Consider the following 24,806-nt stretch of genomic DNA (forward strand, 5'->3'; position numbering starts at 1 on the left):
TGATGATCATTGTAATGAATTAATCATTCTGTAATGTATAAAATATAAAAGAAAATATTACATCTAGCAAAAATAAAGGCGATATGTGATGATTACGTATGATTGTATTATTGTATTATATCAATAGGAACAAAAGCAATATATATTGCAATATTCCGTTGTGATGAAGCATAGGAGCAGAGCGACCCAAATCATCCCCGTTCTGCGGATAATTTTCAGATAAATTTAGATTACATTCAATTCAATCTTTCTTTGTCTGATTTCACAGTTTGTTGGTTGCTGCTCTCCAGAGATCCAAACGTACGTGCACAAGCACCGAAAACAAGATGACATGTCCCCTTTAAGAATCATAATGCCTAAATAAGAATGAATTTAGAGCTTTACTGAAATGTACTGAAATAAAATATATAATGGAAAACTACTTCATTCAAAATCAATAATCTGATACATCATCATCATCATCATCAACTTGTCCTGTCAATTTACAGAGAGGTTTTTTACATGTCATGATATTTATTTGCATATTGCAGCACAGCAGCAAGAGAGTCGCTGCCCAGTATCATCCTCTGTTGCACCTGACGGTGTGCCATCGCCCACTGTAGGCTATACTATTCTAAAGTATCATCTCTGTGATTGTTACAGTCCGTCCCCCCTGAGCTCCTCATATTAGTCAAAGAACGTTTTGCAGCGTCAAATCATTCCCTCTTTGTTGCTGTCACAGTGCTCTGGTCGTCGGCTGCTGTACTGTTAATAACACTGAAATACTGTTACTACCTTAAATCGAAGCTTCCTCTCCCTTTTGTCTGTGAGAAGGTCCTATCTTTTCACTCTCACACAAATAAAAAAGAAAACTGTGTCCTTTGGAGGAGCGAGGGAAGATAAGACCTCCAGGTGTACTTCTCTATGAGTGCTTGTGTTGTATAACCAGCTCTGTTGCATGTACTCACTGTCTTCATGCTCTAAATATTTATCTACCTTGACATCATTTACCCGCCTGAGCTTGATCCAAGTAGTTTGTCATATATGCTCCTTCTAACGCTCCAGTCGAAGACACACTAGAAGGATACGAACAACAGAACAATCGTGATCTGATCGTTCACAACAACTACTGACACTGCTAAATTCTCTATGTTTCTGTCTGCTTTTTGATTTTTGACAGCACAACCTGCAACTCCTCAGTTGGGAAGTTATTATTTTTACTTGTTTGTAACATTTTTGTGAATATAACTTAGGCTTAGTGGTCATTTCAGGGGAGTTGATAATGGTAATCATGACATCTCACGAACAGGTGGCATTTATCCAGTGGAAACAAGCCATTTACCACAAAATTGTCCAGTTAAGAGAACTAAGTGAATCCAATTTGTGACTCTCATACGGGCAAATCTCAAAGACAAAAGTAGGAGAGTTTTAGGATAAGAATATGAAAATGTTTGTGCATTATTCCAAATGATGTTTTGTAATCTTCAATGCCAATGATTGCTATATTCCCTCTTGCCACAGTATTTGTGCAGGGCAACAGTATGGTTACAGTTTACAGGTGTTTACAGGTTGTGGTTGTGGCAATTTAACGTCAACTTAAGGTTAGGTTTAGTCAACACTTGGTTAAGATTAGAGAAAAGGTTTGTGTAAAAAAAAGTCGAAGATAATTGCTTGTCCCTGTGTTTCCCACTCCTATTTTGTTCAGTGTCCCTGGTTTGTGTGTATATGTGTGTGTGTGTGTTCCTGTTCTGCCACTCACCTGGATCGTGTCTACCAGCACACCTGTTTGCAATCAGATCATCATCTCTCCTGCACATACTGTATACCCTGGCTGTCATTACCCGATCCTTGCAGATGGCTCTCTCATTGGCTACTTCCATCATCAGCTCCAGAATAAAACAATGCGTTTAATTCAGAATGTTACTGATATAGACTTTCTAAAAAACAAGTTTTAACCTCTTCTGGATGTGTGATGTGAGATGCCTAATTGTCCAATGTGAACATAATTCCTGGGGATACCAGGTCAGCATCAGCAGCCAGAAGGGAATGTCAGTAACAGGATTCGCAGAATGCATGCATGTTCAAATTTAGCTAATTAAGGTCACAACATTAAAATGTCTTCTATGCTAAAACATTAGACATCAAAATCATGTGACCAAAAATGCTACGCTTCTAAATGGGGAACATCTGTCACATGTGTCATCTGCAGCAGGGAGTGAAACTCATCAACTCATCCTGCAAATGTAATATCATATAATTTGTTAAACAATACTCATCTTAGAAGAATATCTTTAGAAATGTCAAGAAAACGTTTGAATATGAATAAAAGGCCTATTATTTTATAAATTATAGTGGTGGTAAGTGTTCGTATGGTTCTCTAGTAATGTGTTACTACAGTTGACGACAAGCTGCTTTCACAGGAATAAATAGGCAAATAAGTACATGCAGCCCTGTAGTTCAGAAAGTTGAGCAGGATAAAATAATCAGGTCTCTAGCCTTGCCGAGGGAAATGATAATGGTGCCATGACAAACCGCTGTGAAAATGGAAATGGCGGAGAAACCCAACAGAGGCAATATATTGTTCCAGATAGTGAACCTACTGTTAAACCTAATGAACATGAAAAACTGGTTTTCAGTTGGCTGTGCTGCAGAAAATGATAAATGATAAATGATGGGTTTTAAATAGGCAAAGCAATGGAATTTCTAACAACCTCTGAGCGAAAGACAAAAGAGGATTTTTGGAAAATTAAAATAATCTAAATTGCCTTGTCATGTAACTCTAAAAGAAAAGAGGCATCATGATTGTATTGAGTAAAATCCTTGACCTGTCTCGGAAATTCCTCAGCTGTCAGTAAAAGCACTGACAAACTAATGGATGGAGTAGCAGAGGTTATGTTGCGTTTCTATGGCAACAGCTGCAATAACTGCAACAACTGTGGATGCAGTTTTAAGCCACTTAGTATAAAAGCTGAAGGTCTGATCTTTTATTTTGTCTTTCAGTCAAGCTTTAAATGGGCTGTGGCATCAGCTCTGAAACATCAGTGGTGTTATATTTTGGTAACCCTTGACAGGTGACATCAGTGAGCAGCCTCAAGTTTGAACTTGTCAGAAGAAGTCAAATTTAGGATCACTCTTCCAAATTAATGTGCCAAAGCACTTGTTGGAATCCAATCTCGGTTTTTATATATGATTCTCCTGGAAGCTCACGGTTCAACATACCTTCAAAGTGCACGTAGAGACGATGTCTGACTCTGGAATAATAGTGAAAATAATACTCTTCTCCATTTAATCAGCAACCTCAACAACTCCTCATAGACATGACTAAGTCATTTTAATAAGAGACGCTAAAACACTATTTATCTCCCCTTTAGGAAAAAACAAAGTACACTAATACAATATTCTCTCAAGCTGATTATTTCTGAAATGTTCCATTTTGTGGTGGTTTGAGAAAATGCAGTCATGTAATAATTTAACCATAGGAGTAGACTAATCTCTCCGGTGACAATCAATAAAAAAAGCTGACATTAAATGGATTTATATACAGGAGTAAGTCATTTCTCTCCAGTAAAGGCAAGTACAGCATACAGTAAGCCTTTAATCTGCCTGTAATAGGCTTCAATACAATTTGTATCCATGCTTTATGTAACCACTGCCGTGAAACCATTGCTATCCTATATGCAGTACTTTATATAAGCCTCTATTGAGGAGATTAAATGAGTAATCGAGCTGAAGCTACCGCCTGGGTTTGTAAATATGGGTTGCTAAATGACTTGTAGTTACGTTTTGGTACAATATCATGAATATACCATTTCTACGATGTGGTTGCTTAACAAAGTAATTTACAGTTGGGCTAATCAGATCATTATAAATCAAAAGAAGGGCTGTATGGAATACTTTCTTTAGATAATCTTTGTTAATTTATTGCAGATTATACTAATTAAGCCAAACCCCTCCCCCGAACACTGATTGATTAATCATAGTTTAGCAACCGTAACAAACCATGGCAAGCATGTCAAGCTTCCAAAATGCCGAAGCCGTGTGTATTGTGCACTAGTAAGAGCAATACTTGGCAATTGAAGAGACTTCCCACAACCATAAATCCAATAACAGATGTGTGAGGAATGGATTAAACAGTGTGTTTGTTTGCTCTAACATTAGCCTCAAACAGCATGTCCAGCTCACAACCTAACTACAGGAGTAAATGTGCATCACCAAGGCCAAGGAGCACCTTGTTAAAACTAGCTACATGAGTTTGTGGGGTTACTGAGTTTCATAAAAAAGCTCTGTTCATAATGAGCATATCCTGTGTATAGTATGTTCCCCATTGTTTGTCTGGTTCTGAATGCTTATAGAGTGTAATGTTAGAAGCTCTTTATTTAATTTGGAAAAGTTTATATTCCAGCAACTCCAGTTACCTGAAGTAGTGTTATGTTTTTCAAACACATCAGGTTATTTCTCATCCTAAAAGTCTTTTCTCTTGCGATGTTAAATGTGAAAACATACCGTGTCTGTCGCTGGTATGCTACCATCCAACGGTTATTGGTTTTCCGAGTCATTGCCAAACGACCTATTCTATAGAGGATGTGTTGGTATGTAGCCCTCAAGTAATTTATTTTTAAAAAATGTTCAAGTCGGCTGGAAACAAGCCAGCCAGAGAGGGTATTTTCACCAAATTCATAGAGCTAACGTTAGCTTGATTTGCTAGCCAGCTTCTGCTGAAATCAAAATCAAAGGTCACCGGCAACAAATGAGCAAGAAAGTGGCACATTTTCTACTGTTATAATTGTGAACTGCATACAAACAAGGTTTGCAAGAACTTGACAGGAAAAACAATCTTAACAACTTGTTCAAGTTGCAGGCTGACTGTCTCTCTATTTTCTGATGTTTAGTTTTCTCCCTGCATCCAATCCTTGACTTTTGTTTTAGCTCTGTTGCAAAATGTGTGGTTTGCACCATTGCAATGTTTAGTCAACAGTTAATACTTTATATGGCTGGGACAGCGACACCTTTATTTTTTGCTTTATATTTCAAATAACAAGCTTAGCTGTGATCCTCTAGAATTTCTTGCTTTGTTGTTTTAACAAAGCTCCAAAGCTGCCAGGGTTTTCACTGAGCGCTACAGGAACATGAGAGGAGGGAGTAATCTCAGGCTGGATTGCTACGTTTGCCAACATGTCATTATGGAATTCAGCTATATTGGTGGGTAACCCTGAAATTAAAAAGAAAATTAGAGGGCATACTCAGTAGGATTTTTAGAATAACATATTCTAGAATTCTCATCAATATCATTTGTAGGCAAATGGTCACAGTCTGACACAAGATCAATTACCCAATCCAGAATTATTGGCATCAGTGCCGATAGTGAGTCTGCTTCAATTGGTATTAGTCACATTTAGACACAGAAGTGAGATCCACTGCAATACAACGGCAACCTGCAGGTTAAACTGAGAATAGGCTTTGTACTGGCCGGACTCTTAATCCGGGTCTCGATTCCCATAAAGAGCTTTAATTAGTTTAGGACATTTGTGCTAATCACGTTTTTGGATGTGGGAATTAAATCAGCAGCATCCGAGCAGACTTGTGAGGGCATGATTCTTCAAAATGCCATTGAGTAATGGAAAGCCCCTCAAAGTCGAAGTTCCTACTTTTAAACTGGGAGTATATCTGTAAACATTCTTACCTGCTAATGAGGAGGATGGTGAACACGGCCCCTCCAGATACGTAGATGGCCATGGCTGCGGAAAGAGTGGAGACGCCAGGTGGAGTTTATCTGCGATAAAAGCACACAAAGGACAACAACAGCAATTTAGAGAGATGCAAGAGATGATAGTAGTTTCAGGAAATATGGATTGTGTTCTCTTTGAAACCAAGATTGTTTGATGCATCTCAGCCAAAGATGTGAGATAGTGTTTGTGCTGATACAGTGACTTCTACATCACAGATGGCTTGTGAAACCTTTTCCTATTTTCAATCTTTACAGTCAAATGTTCTACAACTATTGATATCTCCCAGCCAGGTAACAACGATGGTTTCTCAGTGCCACTTGGTTATCTTTTACAGATTCTCTCACAGACATAGAAATGTAGGACAATTTTTCTATAAATCACACGAATGGCAAGTTTCAGTACTTGCGTGCCTGAGGGACATTCTCTCAATAACACAATGAGTTCTTTATACTGGCTTTACTGGAACTCCAAGTCTGACTCCAAACTTGGTGAAAAGTAATAAAGCATATTTCAGTTTCCTTCAAAGAGAGTCATCTTGTTTCCCATATCTCCATGCAGACTGTCTCTTGCTCTCTCTCTCTCATGCCTTTTTCAAGATGAAAGCAGACAGAAAACCTTCAGAGACCAGAATGATTTAACCACTGAGACCCGACTAATGTGGACGGCAAGCTGGGCTGCAGAACTATTTAATGTAAAGTTGAAAGCAACCTTCTGTGGTAAAGTGGTAAAAGTGACTTGACAGTGGTGTGGGTTCAGATCCTAGTAAGACCTGTTGGTGGTAATGTTACCTCTTTGGTTGCAGCATTGGTCACATGATACGCAGTGTGTGGTTCTGTAGCATGTAATACATGGCATTATCACTGCTAGGGTTAACAGCACAGATTGAGTCACATGACTTGGACTCAAGTCAGACTTTGGACTTGACGTGACAAAATCTAAATCAACTTGGACTTCAACACCAAAAACTTGTTGCTTTGAGCCTTTTGACTTGGAAATACTTGATACCTTCCCCCAAGCCCAACGCATAATGATGTTAATAAATCAGTTCCTTTCATTCCCTGAATCAACTAATGTTAACGCTATTCATTCCCAGCAAATGGACACATATTTTGTTCGCCTACAAAAGCTATGCAGTGGTCAATTAATTACACAATGCGAAACGTGCTGGTCGAAAATGACAGATGCATTAAGAATTCTTTAGGACTCAAAACTCAATACTTGGGACTTGAGGGCAAAGACTTGAGATTTATTTGTAACTTGCAAATAAGGACTTGTTCCCATCTGTTTAACAATACAACTAATAACGGACTTTCCCACAATGCCTATAATATATTCATATAACTATGGTAGTGTAAGTAGTTTAAGCAGCTTTGGAGAGATGCATATTATAGTAACAAAATACTACATGCAATTTTGATTTTACAGATATGTATCTTTGCATCTTTGTACTTTTGGTAGCCAAGCAACCACACATCGACCACAACAGACTGCACACAACTACAGTTAGGCTTTATCGACATACTGAGCAATTTACTGTGTGTGCCTTCGCTGCCAACTTTGTCAGTCAAACTGATTCAATTTATGACACGAGTGTCTCTGAAGAAGTGCAGGAAAGCTTTCACTCACTGCTGATAAGCTCATTAAAGAGCCATGCATAATGACTCATGTGCAACTCGGTTAATGTAAATAATGCATGCAGTCACAATTCAGCCTATATTTTTTCAAAGAAATGTCACTTATATATTAATTTAATAATCATGCAATAATATTCCACAGCCACGAGTAATATTGGGATAATTTCTTTATTTTGCCTTTATTACAGGTATATACAGTATAACATGAGATAGCTGACAGGAGATGATAGGAGGGAGATGGAGCTGCAACACATATGTAGAATCATGCAGGGCTTCTCCAACAACAAAGCCAGCGTCTCAAAGCCCAGGCCTCTGGGAGAACCTTACATTTTTTTGGAATCTTATGATAATGTGTGAACAACTGTTTTAAAAAAACGTAATTCTTAGATTGACCTGTCAATGTATACATTTTATTTTTTTCTTTAACTTTAGCATTAGTGCACAATGAATTTAACTTGTCTTTCTGACAGCTTAAAATGGGAAGAACATCCATGTATTGCTCATGTGAGGAAGCAGCTCATGCTGTGTGTGCAGTGAAGTGAGCTAAATGAGTATAATTCCCTTATTACCATCATGTAAATTTAAAACTCCTCTCAATTTTACAGCTGCTGCTAAAGCAATATTTTTGCAACACTATAGATTGGAAAGAAAAAGGTCAATAATCATATTCCCATTGCATCTCCTTGCTGACCTGTCAGACACAGAAGATTGAGTGTGCTCCATTTACACCCGGGAGTGCACAACTTCAGAGCATGTTAAAAAGCTCAGAGAAGGATATTAAAAACAAACAAATATAAAAGGGTTATTTCTGGACTGATGAGCGGGAGTCAGTATGAACTCAGTGAGCAGCAGAGTTCGGGGAATTAGTGGGAACGTGTTTTCAGAATTTTAAAAGAGTAAAAAGTATTTTGATAGAAAATATATTCAGATTTATTCCTGCTCCAGCAAATATTAATTACAAGGAGCTATTGTGTACATTAAACACTTCAATTACATTAGACATTCTGTTCATCTTTCCCAGCACTTTATGCTTGGACCTCTACTGTGGACTGCTATTATAAATGATTATACATGCAGCCTGCTAATGCACTAAAAGGAATGACTCCCATTCACATGGAAGCAATTCAGACGGTACATTAGAGCACATAACCCGGAACAACTCAGGGCATTAAGGATAACCCTTTTAAAATCAAGCTGTCCACTGAATGTGAATGCTTCACTGAATCTGATGTATTTTTTTAGGAAGGGAAGAGTAAAAATATTCTTAGTATAAAACAATGGTATAACATTACAAGTCAAACCAACTGATTAAAAAAAGATGCAATGTTCCAGTTCTAAAGTGATATGATATATACAGCAGGCAATGTGGATTATTTAAATCTGCTGATACAAGAGTGCTTTTTGGAGTGGAAAGCATCCAAAGACAATTTGCATGCTCCAGTTCATAGATGGCAGCATCAACCATCACATATTGATCCAAATGAGTTCTTACTCCAGTGCAAAGAAAAGGAAAACTTGACTGTGTGTGAGAAAAAATACTCAAATGAACAGAATCCATGCAACATATATGTAACCAGCCTGTGTATCCTCCATCATGAAAATGATTAGACATTAGATTGTTTGTGTCATTGTCTATATATGACCCAGTTACTCAGTAAGTCGATCTGATGGGCAGTAAATGAGAAAACTTTATGATAGTTTATTGTTTGTTTTCTCACTATCAGGTGTAATTGAATATGTCACTGTCTGCGGATAGGGTTTTGATCTATAAATAAAGTTAATAAATTACACATAGATTTCAGACAAGCCTTTGCCTTTGTGGCCACATTTCATTTTATTTTCCCTTTCATTATTGACGCACAAAATACAAACAGACAAAAAAGATGCAAAATTTAAACAATTAATCAACATGCATTATGCATCCTGCCATTTCAAACCCACTCCAAACCAATATACAAATCTACAACCAAACCGTTTTCCAATGCAGCCCTCAAACAGCATCAGTCCTAAACATTGGTACTTTCACTTTGCTTTCATCTTACAGCACAGCAGACGTGCAATGCTAATACCATAGAACAGTACTGAAAGAAAAACAACAAGTGCTATAATCAGTTCCTCATTTTTTATAGGGACATTAGGTCATGTTTCAGCATATTGTCTTATTATTTTGCTACCTTTTCCAGCTTAATGATTATTATTGCTTCATGATCCATTCTCTCTGAGTTTTAAAGCAATCCAGTTTTTCATGATTGCCATCTTTGTGACAATACTTAACGAGAGAAAGAGTTTTATTCTTTGAAGATACTCTGCAGGAGTTATGCAATTCTCCCACTATACATGATGTGTGGTGTGAGTGCAATGGCTATATTAGTGTGAACCATCGCTTTCTTTGTAATGCCAAACCAAAGATCTTTAATTATATTGCAGTCCCATGCCAAAAAATACAACACACTTGTAAACACATACAGATGAAAAACCCTACAGATAAAAATCTGGCTGTTGACTAGCCTACCTCTGTTTTAACCCTAATCTTCAAAGCACCAGATATTTGCTTACTTGTTATTTTTAGGAGATGAGACCATGATTAATCAGCGCCCCAGGTTAAGCAGCGCTCCATCTAATGGTACAGATCTCTTCACTCTTCAGCCCATGTTTGCCTGTTAAATCTGCTCTGGCTTCTGCCCTAGCTCAGTGATCATCATGATGAGGGACACTCCAACATGGGAGGATGGGTAACAGCCCTTCAAAGGGAAGCCTGTCTTTCAGCTGTGACTCCAACTGCTGGCAATTTGATTTTAAACTGACTTGAAAAGGGCAGTAGCTAATATAGAAAGATGTGTCAGGCAGAACTGAGTCACTTCATCTAATTCTCTGGCTTTTCTCTCCTTTGTCGCTTTTCAAGGTACTTATTCTAGGCATACTGGATGAGTCACATCAAAACCACGTCAACCTTGTGGCCTCCAAGCCAAAATTCACACCTTTACCCAAGTTATTCTAATATATCTTAATCTTACTGAATGGTGGCCGTGGTGTTCAAGATATGTTAGCAGCCAGACACCACATTTATATGAGATAAGGATTTTATTTTCATATTGCAGTGACTTTGGTGCACACTGGTTACACTTGAGTCACCTATCAAACATTATTGATGCAGGAAAAGCTTTTTTGTTGTATATTTTCTGGTTTTAATGAAAAACTTGACACAATGACAACAAAAAAGCTTATCTTGCATGAATGATTTTTGCTACTTCCCTCAAGTGTATCCAGCCGGCACCAACGCCACTAAAGCAGAAAAACTAAAATCATTATCTGGTGTCTGGGTAGCAAGCAAACCATTGTCCTTTTATCTGTCCACACTGACAACATACTATGCAAACATCTTTTACAAGCTAAAAGCTAGTAGCCTAATTGCATGTTACCTTAGCATCATAGTCTGTATAAAACATGGACTTGGTCTCAGTGAAGTCGCCCGTAGGTTTCTGAAGAGCTATTGTAATGCTCAATGAGGGGGGCTACGCCGGTCGCCATCATGGCAGTTACGACACCACCTAACCTCCCGGCTATTCCAAAAATGGGTAATAAGGAGGAGCGTTGTTTTAAAAATTAAGATGGCTAGGTCTGCTGTCACAGCCCTTCAGCCTTTCCCCGTTCAAGAGGAAAAATGACCCAACACAGTGGCCAGATATTGCTTAGGTAGACATCTATACATTTGACTGAATCACCAGGTAGGCTATCGTTAGGCTATCGTTAGGCTAAGTGTTGTCTGTAAACAACCAACCCGTTAATAGCTAACTGTCAAGCTAATCTACAAATCAAGCTATAGATCAGAACGAACTGTCACCACCATCATTTAGTGATGAGCTGACATTGAATGTTCTGGTATTTTATGTGCCTAAATCTAGATATTAATTTGTTTCACAACCCACTACCCAATTGTATTCTTCATTTGCAACAGCGCGATACTTTCCCCCAAAAGTGGACATGGCCTTGGTGCTTGATGAGCCAGTGCTGGTCAGGTATATATGACACCACCCAAAGCATAGCTATGTCCAAAATGGCTTCCTTGTTCTCTCGTCTACTACTAGCAACATAATAAACACTAAGTATTGTACTCTAGGTGAGTAGTAGTAGGGCATTTGTATAGCTGGAAAGGCTCCAGTGTATTGACTAGCATTAATGATGGCTGCATTCTATTCCAGAAGGGCCCCGCTGTTGTGGACACTGGCTCACTAGCATAGTTTACAGGGACACCATTGTTGGTATTATACACAGGTGCTGTTCTTGCTGTGACAAATCAAAACATTCTCAAAACAGTTTTCCACCTGGCTTTATGATATGTTGTAAGGGAAATTATTCTCTGATTCTCTAGTTATCCAGGAGGAAAAACTATGAAACAAAAGGTGAATAAAGATGTGGTGTGTGCCCTGGCCCTTTGTCACAATCTATACATAATCTAAGAGCATATAAAGAAAATACTGATACCATTTCAGTCAGTATGCTTTGTACACACATAATATGAAAGCATTCTCCCTCATATTTCAATCCAGTTCCCTTCTTTTAGATCTCTTTAGAGAATCCACAAGTACATTGGATCAAACATAGCTTTTGAAGAATCACTAATGTGAGAGATGGAAAAGAGAAATGGAGTATTTCACTGTTTTAAAATAAATTAATTAATGTTATCAAAGGTGATGTTGTCAATGTAGGTCTTTAAGGTTCTTGCCACAGTCTAACCAACATTTCTTATTATATAAAAGTTACTTTACTCTCCTCAACACATCTCCAGACAGAGACCCTGCAGTCCTTCTTCTTTCTTGCGCTGTCTCTTTCTCTCTTTCAAACACACCAAGGCAGTGTCTCACAGAAACAGTGAGGACTCTATGGACTTCATCTAGGCGGAGGCCTTTCCTTCCCTAGTTTCATCTGTGGGTTTAGAAGTCTCCATTCAGGCTCTGAGTGACTTCTACTTCTCATCATCCCAGACAGGTCTCCAGTGTCCATCACTTATTATTGGGATGAGTCAGCAGTGCTGCCTCTCAAACACACTGTGTGGGAAAGAAATCTGCAGACGTGCAATTACAGCAGTGAGGATAGGGATGAGGAAGAGATGGAAAAAACATAAAAATTAAAGTTATAATGATGAAGTTGGGATTGTGTTTAATGGAATAGTTCCAAAGTTTGGGAAATATGCTAACCAGTGTTGGACTTCTTGCCGAGAGTTAGATTAGAAGGACGTTGCCACTCCCATGTCCGTTTGGTACTAGTCTAGCTCTGTCGAAAGATCACCTACAAATCTTCACCGAATCTTCACAGTTCACCGTTATGGAGTTACAAAGTTGCTAGGAGATTTTTCAGCGCAGAAGGTTCCGGAAGGGAAAGTCCCATTCATTTATCCCATAGACAATGTTACATCACAGTTGAAGCATTTCCACAGCTCAAGGTTCAAGATTGACAACTCTGTTATAAAATATCTGTACCTTTTAATAAACCACCCCCATGCTGCATTTCAGTAAGAAATATCCAATCACCGACCTTAGAATTTGGTTTAGGTTGGTTGTGCTGCTAAAAGCGAGGTGGAGCTAAAGATCTGCAGATAAAGTTCATTCCCTTTGGGATTCTGATTTAATTTTGGATTAATTGTCAACAGCGACAACAAAGTGTTTTTAATTTGCTATACTGCTGTGATTCGTGCCTCTAATCTGTATATCTTCATAGTAAAAGAGGCCAAGGCTCATGGGTATTGTAGTATTTAGAGTCACTGAACCACGACAAAATGACGGACAAATACACGATTTCTCAGAGACAAAGTTGAATCAATTCTAAAGCTTTGTTACACGGCTTTGTTGAATACTATATTTTGATTGGTCAATTGCTACGGACACAGTTCAGTCTCCAAACACAGTAAGCGGACAATTTGTTTTACCAGAAGCCATAAAACATTTTTTAAATCAATATTTTGTGTGAAATTGATTTTTTTAGTTAGCAGCCGTGTTTGGGTATTCAGGGTGACTCACTTCCCCTCTGTTTGCTCACCCTGTCAGGGTTCATTTCGCTATATAGGGTCATTACTTTATCCAGGAGAATCCTGTCTTACATAATGTTAGGTTACGTTGAGGATGCCGTTTCTGCAAGAAAGTGAATACGCATATTTATCTAAATGCCAAACTATTCTAAAAACTATTATCCTCTCAGAAATAATAACAAATTAAGAAAAACTAGAATCACAATATACTGAAACATACTGTGTGTAACTGCTCAAGAAGTTCTGGTCCATCACCTCTGGGCTTTCTCCACATTTCACATGTAATTACGTGTAGTCCTTGATAAGAAAAGCCTGAGGGAAACCAGTGGATCTGAAGACACATCTGGACACTGTGACAGCTCGAGAATGGACAACAGCAGAAGGGCCATCAGATTATATTACCGATGAAACATGACCCTGTCCCACTGAGTCAAGGCAAGATCCCAATAGACAAAAAGCAGATATGACATAACTGCTGCCATGATGCACATGCACCGCAAATATACCTGGGGAGTACAAAATGTTTCATTTGAATTTCGAGCAGAAACATAAAATGCATCAAAATGTCACATGGTCTGCACCTGACATACTGGATGAGCTCCAAATGAACCACCAGACATCCTTCCAGTGACACAAGGCAACGGCTCCATTTATCTAGCTAGACCACAGAAAGCAATCAATACGCAGGTAAAAGAAGCAAACAAGAGATGGGAAAAAATCAATACGGAAAGAAAAAACTGAAAACGAAAACAATGCTGTCACATGTCCAATAAGGCACCGCCACTCCAATACTTCAATTTGTAGTTTAGGTTTTCTTTATTCTTCTATGTTGTCCATCTGAGAGGGAAAGAAAATACACTCCAAGCTCTGGAGTTTTGATGATAACAGAGAGCCTTTCCATTATCTCGACAAAACTCTATTTATGTAAATCCCATTCCTCTCCCTTCTTGTGTCGGCTGGCCTGCACTGTGAGAGCTAAATCTGAAAGGCAGCTTGCAGTTTAAACCCGTTGAGTGAACAAAAATCTGCACCAATTAAGTAAGCCTTACAATCTGTGCTTATTCCGCTGATTACATCATTGTGTAGCAAATATAGTTTGACACTTGGGAAAACTCAATCACAAGGCTTCCTGGAGCATGTGCGTGATTTTAATTAGTTTTTATCACAGTGGAATCATATCATTGCTGGGAGCATTTGCTTGTTGACTTTGACAGCTTAGCTGTTTTTATCAGATGCAGAGCCGCTGAGTAAAGATTGGCCAAAGTAGACATCCCCATTGATATGAGCTATCTAATACACACTGTTATACTGGCACATAAATGTCTACAGGCTGTAGTGTTTATCTCTGACAAATTCTGCATTTATGCCTCCTAGTAACACACACTTCCTCTAAAGACATCCCTGTGTGTTAAATTCATTCCTGACCTTCACTTTCATGTCACTTTATTAACTGGCATCCTTAAAAATCCCCCCTTGCCCAATTAAAGCATGCAGTTTGCTTGATGAGCTTGTCCACAGTTGGAATACTTGAATGTTGCCCCGATATTAATGATCTAAGGGGAAAATCAATCAATCATTAAGTGGCTGGCACCGTTAGACAAAAACTTGTTAACCTCCTAACCCTCATTCACATCAGGAAAAAGCATCATGCACTAGTGCACCAACAGTTTACACAGGCAGGACTAATTGAAAGCAGCTGAATTTAGGAGGGAGCCGTATGGACACACGAACACAAACGCACACACACACACACACACACACACACACACACACACACACACACACACACACACACACACACCAAACCATGTATTTGGCTGTTAAGTAACACCGAGATGCGCCTGAAATAGTCGACTACGCATGCAGACTGTATGAGACGGCACGCTTTATTCAAAGGCGCGCTGGGGAGAAAAGGCGCACGAAAAGACAACACACGTCTCCAAAAACATGAACAGGTACTGCCACCATTTAAACAAAAAAAACAGTTAGGATAATAAAGTTAAAATCCGAACTTTACCTTAAATTGCCGATCGCCGTGAGCATGTCAGAAATATTAGCGCATCCTGGAATTATGAGTCCGTACCGTAAGAATTTCCCCTCAGATCGGCGTGGATGTGACTGTGACTTCCATCCAGTTAAAGACAGCACCTGGGGATCCGCGCATACAACTGGTTGTTTTCTGTCAGCGGATTCCCATTAACTTCTATGGGCTGGACGCGCTGCTGCGCAATGACGCACGCCATGGACTCGCAGCTGATTTGGAGTCTCCAAAGCTGACACAGATGAATGCACAGAATATCTGTGATGATGATATCGGCTGTGCATTACCCTTCCATTAAAGTACGAGGGGAGAAAGTGATATGTTATGCCCGGTTAAAGAATGTGTGTCTTTTATCAACCCCCATGAGACAGAGAAGCATTTAGACTAAATGAGTTTCAAACCCTCAACAGTGATTCACATATTTTAAATCAAAGAGATCGTAGTGGAATAATGGTATCTATATTGACACACAACACATGCAATAAGTTATTATTCCATCTCTTTATTGGTACTTTGAAGAAATCGTCACTGAAAGTTAAACATTCACTGATAGACAGACAGACAGACAGACAGACAGACAGACAGACAGACAGACAGACAGATAGATAGGGGATTTTTTAGTAGATAGATCGAGAGACGAGAGGGGGAGAGAGAGAGATAGATAGATAGATAGATAGATAGAAGATAGATAGAAGAGAAGAGAGTGATGGGAGGAGGAGAGAGGAGTGAGAGAGGAGAGAGAGGAGAGAGAGGATAGAGTAGATATAGATAGATAGATAGATAGATTAGATAGATAGATAGATAGATAGATAGCTGATAGATAGATAGATAGATAGATAGATAGATAGAGAGAGAGAGAGAGAGAGAGAGGATGAGAGAGAGAGAGAGAGAGAGAGAGAGAGATAGATAGATAGATAGATAGTAGATAGATAGATAGATAGATAGATAGATAGATAGATAGATAGATAGATAGATAGATCCTGAGGGAAATTCAGGATATATCTGCAGCACATACAGATATTATACTTTCTCATCAGCTTCACAGGGAGGAAAATCAGGTTGGTTTAAACATTCAGGGATGGACGCTCAGGGGCTACATGTCAGGATGGAGGACCTTGTGCCAAGGTGTTTGCTTCTGATGGATGGAGCTCAACAACGTTCCATAGGCCTCACCTCTTGGCCTCTGCATGGGTGCATTGGGAAGACTTCCATTCAAAACACCCCAAGGGGGGTCAGTCAGGCAGCAGCTGATCCCATCTTAGCTCACATGTGTGTCATGACTGTTGCAACTCAGTGGTAAGCAGGAGAGTGCTGTGGTGGTTATATAGGGTAGAGACCACCATGCAAGAAGGACAGGGTGCAAGGCACTCAGTTGAAGCATGTCTAAGTAGGACTGTTAACCCCTTCCACCCATGGATGTGTAGCTTCCACCTCTCTGGAGGCATTTTATTGGTTGAGCTAAATGAATAAAAATTGAAAATAAAATCTAAAACAAATGTGTTGTGGTTTTCAAAGAAATTGAAGAACAGTTCAATCTTGAAAATAAATGGTGTTTGTGTTACGCAAAATGACTTAAAAAAGTTTTACAGTAAGAGGAACTGACATTTTTGCAACCTCATTCACAACTTACAGTTGACAGGAGGTACTCAAATATCTAAAGGTCAAAGTGATGTGACCTGGCAGCTAATATAATGTCACATGTAAATGTGACATCTTTGGCCCAGCATTTGTTGCATGCCATCCTTTTCTGTATTTTCTGTCTCTAAGTTGAGTTTTAAAGAATGCAAAAAGAAGAGAAAGAATGTGTCTTGGTACTTTTGCCTTTGGTACTCAAAATCTTAAAGTACAAGTATGACACATTTGTTAAAAAGACAAACAAAAGCATTAATAGCAACAAAAACCAACACATGTCAAAATTCACCACTTACAGGTATTAGCCAACTATCCCTTCAGAAAGTGGCCCTGAAAAGGTCACAAGATAAATCTCAGTGGTCACAAATTGAGTAGCAGTGTAGAAAAGCAGAAACAATATATTTATGCAAAAACAATGAGGTTTCTTTCAGATCTTGCTCTGATTTATTTTATTTTTTTGCTAATGATTTCACACTCTTCAGGCCTCTATAAATTATTAAAATGTAACAACTGAGAGGGGAAAACCTTTGTCCACAACTTGTATCCACACAAATAGTGATTGCTTTATTTTCATAGGTCATAAGTCAAAAAGTGAGAAACCAATGCCTTAGGATAATTTAGTTGAATGGAAATGCAGTTAAAGTGAATCTTTTTTGTGCAGCAAATGTGTTGGTTATTGTAAACTTGGTCTTAAACTTCATTGCCGAGAGGCAAATATAAAAATCTAAAGTCTAACTTGCCTTCAGCTGAAGGAACTCTGACTTTACAGACAAAATGTATGCTGTAAAATAGAAGAAAATAAAGTATAGTCATGGGACTGTTGAAATGTTGTCATTGCTTAAAAAGCCAGACTATCCATCCATAGATCCCACCAATCAATAAAGAAATGAAATTCACATGCAGAAATGATTTCCACCTGCCATGTCTTGCTGTTCTTGTAGTGTGTTACTGGCTTAATATATTCTTGATATCCTTGAGGTTCCACCAGGAGACCCTTCCCCTGTCACTCTTTATGCAGAGACGAAGGGACAGGTGAAAAGATGAGGCCGCTAACTTGAAGGCCATCATGCCCTCAACCTTTTCCTCCAACGACAAGTGATGAATGTCTCCCTTATATTTTTCCCTATTACATTTGAATCTTGGTATTTCACAACGTCCACCTGAGCCCTTATGCATCTGCTGCTGCTTTCACCAAACCATTTCATCCAGGGTTATGTGGCCATGTTTTATGCATGAGCTGTGTTCTCCGAGTTCCATCACTCAGACTTGGGTCTCCACAAGGAGACCAGATTAAAGATGAACCCTGAAACCAAAGCTTTCACGTCTTTGTCCAGTGATCTCTTAAACTCTCATGGGAGTTAAGTGTGTGATACATTATTTATACTCAATAAGTTAGAAGCTGCTGTAATGTAGAGATTAAGATATGTTTCCATTTGTGTCAGTGAAGTAATGCTTTGGGGTGATTCAGTTGCCACTGTCTGTCCAATCAAGTAACATTTGATCACAAAGCCAATAGAGCTTGCTGGGATATCAGCATGGCCATACGATTATGCAACATTTGAACAAATTACATTTACATTTAAACAATTCATCTATTTAAAAAAGTGTTTTCAATCAGTTGCAAGGTGACCTTGCCCTCCCAATCTGTCGGATGGATTTTGTTGCTAAGCCTGAGAAATTACTTATCAACAATGTATTTCCCAAGCACAAGCGTGGGGCTTTGCAGAGCTAGTTCCATGTCATCAACCATGGCATCTACTGCCCTTGACTGGGAAAGGTGAAGGTCTATATCTATATGGTAACAATGTCTCTATCATTGAAGCACTTATTTCAAAATTGACAATCATTTGTTGGCCATATATTTATCTTGACCCTATTTTATTTATTTATTTATAACCTTTATTTTACCAGTATATGTCTCATTGAGACTAAACATCTCATTTTCAAGAGAGTCATGACCAAGATAGGCAGCAGCATAGTTACAGACAAATCAAAACAGTCACAATCACAATCATAACATTAATCAAAGCATTTACAGACACAGCGGCCTATAGGCCTATTTGCAATAATTCAGAATCATGGACAGCAATCATTTCTCTATTCTAGTGTGAGCAGCAGGGGCTCCAGCTGTATGGAACCCAATGTTGGCAGCGTTAGCTAGATCCTGTGGGATTGAGTGACCACAGAGACCGACCGTCTGTCTTTTTGCTCTTCACAGTGTGTCTTTCTACAAGGAATATCTTTAGATTCAAGACGTAGCAGAAGCAACTCTGAATTAACAAGCACATGCTGGTTCAACATGCTGGTCTCTTTACTTTGATGCTGAGTAATAAACCAAGTTCACAGCCCCACCTAGCTAGTTAGCCTGCTAATTAAGTAGCATGTGTTGCCGTGTTAAGCTAAGTAAATTAAAGAAGATGTTACTTTCTGTATAGTGAGTTTATTTACAGCAGCGGCTCGATGGTTGAGTCAGAATTAATTTGGCACTGTTGCCGCTCTCGCTAACAGGAGCTAGCTGGATACATGTGGTTGTTGATATCTTGGCTGAAAGGCGACACTATTGTCATAAAAAGTGACATGATAAAATGTGCCATTATGAAACTTTCTTTTGAAAATGGGCATATTGAAATGAAAATGTATATTGTCAAATAAAAAAAACTCCATAAAACTCTTGTAATCTTGTAATAATGACTTCACAAATGATTATTTCTTACATATATTTGACAACATGTATTCATAAGATTATTTATTTACTATTGTACACTTTGAGTCTCCACATAGGGTGTATACAGCCTCGCCTGGAATCTTATTGGCCACCCAGTTCAATCTGGGTGTCTAGCTCCTATGTAGAAGGGGTGGGGGGGGGGGGCTTTTACAAGTCTGGTTCTAGGGGTCCATTGTTTCATTATCTATCCATTTCAGTATGGCTTATATTCCCTAAAATAGCTGTCAGTCACACCTGCTCGAGGTATATGATGGAGCCCCTAACTGGCAGCAAGTAAAAACCAACATTAATTATGTTCAATTCATTATATACGCACTGCTTGGCTTGTACTATGGGAACTAGACAAATACATATTACTAGAAGCACACAGATCAAGATGTTCTCATGTCAACCCTCATTCGAACCCTACACATGGCCCGTCTAACACGTCTTATACATTTTAGCATTTTAGCTTTTTCATCCTCATTACGTATGTCTTCTTGAAAAGTTGGAAACTTCAGAATATCAAAGCATCGGTATGTCTGGCTTCACAGGAACTCCTGTGCACCCTCATTAGACAGATGCTGCTGCCAGAGGGGACTGTGGTATCTGGGGTAAACTGTTAGTGGCATTCTTGCTTTCCTTTCACAGGAACAGATGTCAGAGACTGCCTTGTCATTTCACCTGAGGTTTCCATCCTTTCATTTTTATGGTATGTTCACATTAAATTGTTTTTGTGTCGAGTGTTCCCAGACATTTGGCGCTGTGATGACGGGAATTACCCCGAGTACAAGGCAGAATGATATGTTACAAATCAACCGTGCTAGGTTGATGAATATGAAAAAAAAATATGCATGTAGGAACGGTTTATCATTTCCTGAGAAAGCAATTAAAGAGCTAAATAACGTTATCCTTTGCATGTCATTGATTATGCAGAGCTAGAAGGGATTATGGGTCATAAAAAGAACTTGCTATTTTATTCTTATCCTAAAATAGGAATTTTAATCAGGGACATGAGTAGGTGATCACTTTTGTAAAAGTTACTGAAAGACACAACCATTTTAAGCGTTGGTGGAGCGGTTAGAAGCACACCAAGCATAATACATTGTTATGTTTTCTTTCACTTACCCCTTCCTGTGACAACCTTTATATCTCCCTCCTATCTGTACATATTTTCCCCATTTGATCCCTCGCTCATTCATCCACGATCTCTGTCTTTGTCACTCTCTCTATATTTCTACGCCTTTGTTTTACTCACATACAGTATGTATGCCCACACATACACATCAAATATAAGAATATGCTATAGAAACATATACGTGGAGAAAGGGAAAAATTATATTTTATCTAATTTTCTGTCAAAATAGCCTTGAGGGTTGCTTCACCTGTCTATCAGTTTGTTCATTTAGACTGGATTTTATCTTTAAACCAAAATCGACACAAATATATAATCCATCGAGTCATAACAACACAGTACTGTAGCCTAGACAAACCAAAGAATATGTAACTTTGCACAGACTGGGGTAAACAAAACTCTATAAAAGGATGAAAGCTAACATTACACCTACTGCGGAATCATGCTGAGGTTATTGTACCAAAATGTGTTCCGTGAGTCATTCGAGACCACCGGAGATCATCCCACTTTCAGTACTCACACCTTCAGTTTATTTCTCTCTGTTCTATTGTAGAAACATTTGCTTTTCCCAAAGCTGCTCAGTCACAAATGACCCAGGGCTCACAAGTAGTTTGAAAGTTGTGACTCGTTGCAGAGGTGAGACCAAGTCATTGTTTTGCAAATCACAAGTAAGTCACAAGTCTTTGCACTCAAGCCCAAGTCAAGACTGACAAATCCTAAGTCAAATCCCAGGTCAAGTCACAGGTCCATGCCCGAGTCAAGTCTAGATACAAGTCCCAAGTCAAGACTAATTATATTTTTTTTGTTGACCACTGCATAGTTTTTGTATGCAACCTCCTGAAACTTCATTGGATGCTGTCAGATTGGTTCAAACAAAGTAGATCTGGGGAAGTAAGTGTCAACATGCTGAGAATCAATAACAGTAAGGTAGTTGATTTAGGAATTCTATTGGGAAAGTATTTTTTGATTTTGTCAAGTCGAGTCATGATTTGTGACTCGAGTCTGACTCGAGTCGAATGTCATGTGACTCGTGTCCACACCCCTGACTTTTTGTTGCTCCAGTTTAGATATGTTGATGCAATCTTATCTGAGGAGTATGGTCTTTTCTGGGCTCTTCTTCTCTGGTGTTCACACTGGCTAAGAATGCATTAAAAATAGTTGAACGTGATCTTTAGCTCATGCTGTGTTTTGCCCACATTTTCATGTTTCTTTCCTGCAGCCTGATCAACTTAAACCAGCAACACCTGTGTTTTCTTGAAAGAGATGTGCATGTTTGGATGCCACAAGAAGCCCGATTAATGGGATGAATTCTGCTGAGTTCCCAAGAAATAGTTCAACATTTAGTCTCTTTTCTTGCCAAGAGTTAGAGGAGAAGATCAGTACCACTTTCATGTCTTTGTGTTAAGTACGGAACTAGTGCCAGAGGCGATTAGCATAGTTTAGCATAAAGACTGGAGGCAGGGAGTGACCTACTGTAATTATTTCTTAGCAAACAGCCCGACACAGTAACTTCCAGGAGTTGTGTCATTGTTATGAGGCAACTATTGACTTCACCTTAACTGTTTATGTTCACTCTAATAGCAAATCTTTTGACGCTGTTTTCAACTAAAAAGCTCTAAAAAACCCATAGAAAACTACCTGCTCAGAACCAAACAACAGACAGGCACGGTTAGAAACTAGCAAGCGACCATAAAGTAGCATTTAGCAGCTAAAGAGCCACATACTTTCCTCGGGAGACATTAGAGATCAAACACAGAAAATCCGTTATTGCTACCAGCTCTTGCATTGACAGATACAAACTATTGCATATACAGTGTATGGAAGGGAACAAATAATTATACTAAGCCATAGGTCTTCAACAGGGGGTCCGCGGAGGTACTGCAGGGGGGTCGCAAAATTGTTTGTAGATAAACCAATTAAAAACAAACATTCAAGCATTTTTTTTGTTCTTTTCTTTTTTGCTTTGCCATTCACATTCCCTCCTCCACTGTACTTCGCGAAGGGCGGTGGTACACACATACAGTGGAGGAAAGGAGAGGGGTGAACTAAAATAAATCCCCCCCGTCGCACGGACTTCTTCAAGCCTGTTCTATACAATATATACAGTAGGGGATCAAGATGATCTCTTTACAAACCTCATCATCTCTCCCTCTGTCTAGCTGTAGCAAACAGTATTCAGTCTTGTCCAATGTGCTTTTTTCAAATACAACTGCGCTGAATATTGCACTGGATTAGCATTTGTGTAGTATGTAAAATCTTTATTTCAAATATACTCTATATACCTTTGATTTCTTGTTAAGAGGTAAATGAGAAGATTGATACTGCATTATATTAACATGCACTTTCACATTTTCTTCAGTTTACCAACATTAGCAAGTGCAATCCCAATGTGCTTGTTTTGTTTGACAAATAGACCAATTAAACATTAAAATATACTGAGGCAAATGTACAATTTACTGCTGGTCCATGCAGAGAATATTTTGTTTCCATGGCAACGTCATGAATATGCTGCGTGTTGATGTCTGCAGGGATATTGATAAATATGAAGAGGCTTTAAAACAACTTATCCCAGCTCTATCCTTAAACAGACTGCAGCTAGTATGTAAAAGCTCCAATGATCATCAGTAAAGAACAAATCACTGCGCAGGATGAGCCACAGTCACTTCCACAGGACTCATTTAGCTGTTGGCACTCGTGCAGTATTTGTGTGACAGAGTGTAACTGTTTGGCATCTCTTTGTATATGTACTTCCTCCCCATCTGTCTCTTTTATCATTAAACCCCCTAAAAACCCTTTTCTCTCACTCTGAATATCAGACACAATAAAAAGTTTGAAAAATATGTGTGGAAAAACAGACCATACCTACATACATTATTTAGAGAGGTTGGAAATTAACCATGTACTCCAGGATGTTCAACTGAAGGTGACATGCCTGTCGGTAAATAATAAGCTACGAGCAATAACTAAAATTTTAAAACCCAAGCAACTTCATACTTAAATTAAAACCCAGGAAATAAATATTTCAACTCACAGAACAAAGGAACGAGGAGCAGCCTGTTCAGGGCCTAAGTGTAAATAAGTCTATTCTTAGTGATGGGAAGTTACAGCTGAATAGAATCTGCAGGTTCAAAGAGTTTCTGTAAACATTTGTATTTCCATCACTGCTAGTTGGCACAGAAAAGTTTGGTGCTCTAATAATCTCCTAGGAATTTTCTGTTGGGTATCCGGCACATAGTTTGTTGCTGGTGCTTCAGTTTTCTGTGAGATTGCGGCTGCTGAAATAAACAGTACCAGGGTACCAAGAGAAATGATTAACCAGCTGCCATGTTAAGGGTCAAATACACACACTGGTAATCCCACACCGGCTAGATATTGTTTTGGAACCAACATGGAAAGAAGCTGCCATGGCAGAAATGAGGATGTGTGTGTGTGTGTATTGGTCTGTGGGTCTGTGTCATGACACAAAAACATCACAACCTACAACCTCAAAACATCAGTCTCAACAAAAACCATGCAAGACAGAGTAAGCTTTAGTGCAGAGCTATTGTTTTGGATTGCATTATATTATAGAGTGAAAATAAAAGTTTTTTGTCCAACAACTGAATGTATTATTCAATCCAATGCCATCTGGAAGCCAGCCTGCAGGTATCAGACCTGAGCAGAATATTCTAGCTTTTCCACTTCTTCCCTTCTTACCTTGAGATAAGAATTTAGACTAGAAACTGGCCATGTCTGGCACTGAACTGTCACAGATACTGTCTGTCATCCTTGTACCTTGTGTGTCAGTATGAACGTTGTTGTTTCTTTACATATATTGCACTCCGCTGTGTAAATCTTTCATCCAAAATCCTAAAGAGTTACTTTGTGTCATTGTGTCTGCAAAATATCAGCATTTTGGAGTGTTATTTAAAGCAACCCGTCTGGCACCAACAA

The 24,806-nt window shown here is 38.8% G+C and overlaps 1 protein-coding gene across 2 annotated transcripts in view; it reads right to left on the minus strand.

Annotated features, from left to right (window-relative positions):
- LOC115019983 (gamma-aminobutyric acid receptor subunit pi) overlaps positions 1-15,534 on the minus strand; it is a 50,008-nt gene extending 34,474 nt beyond the window's left edge. For both annotated transcript variants that reach the window (XM_029449771.1, XM_029449770.1), the window contains exons 1-2: positions 15,379-15,534; positions 5,660-5,749 (exon numbers count right to left, since the gene is read on the minus strand). In XM_029449771.1, coding sequence (XP_029305631.1) covers positions 5,660-5,712 — 53 coding nt within the window. In that variant the 5' untranslated portion in view covers positions 5,713-5,749; positions 15,379-15,534. The remainder of the gene's footprint in view (positions 1-5,659; positions 5,750-15,378) is intronic.
- Between the last annotated feature and the right edge of the window lie 9,272 nt (positions 15,535-24,806).

The sequence above is a fragment of the Cottoperca gobio genome, chromosome 15 (assembly GCF_900634415.1).
Source record: "Cottoperca gobio chromosome 15, fCotGob3.1, whole genome shotgun sequence".
NCBI lineage: Eukaryota > Metazoa > Chordata > Actinopteri > Perciformes > Bovichtidae > Cottoperca > Cottoperca gobio.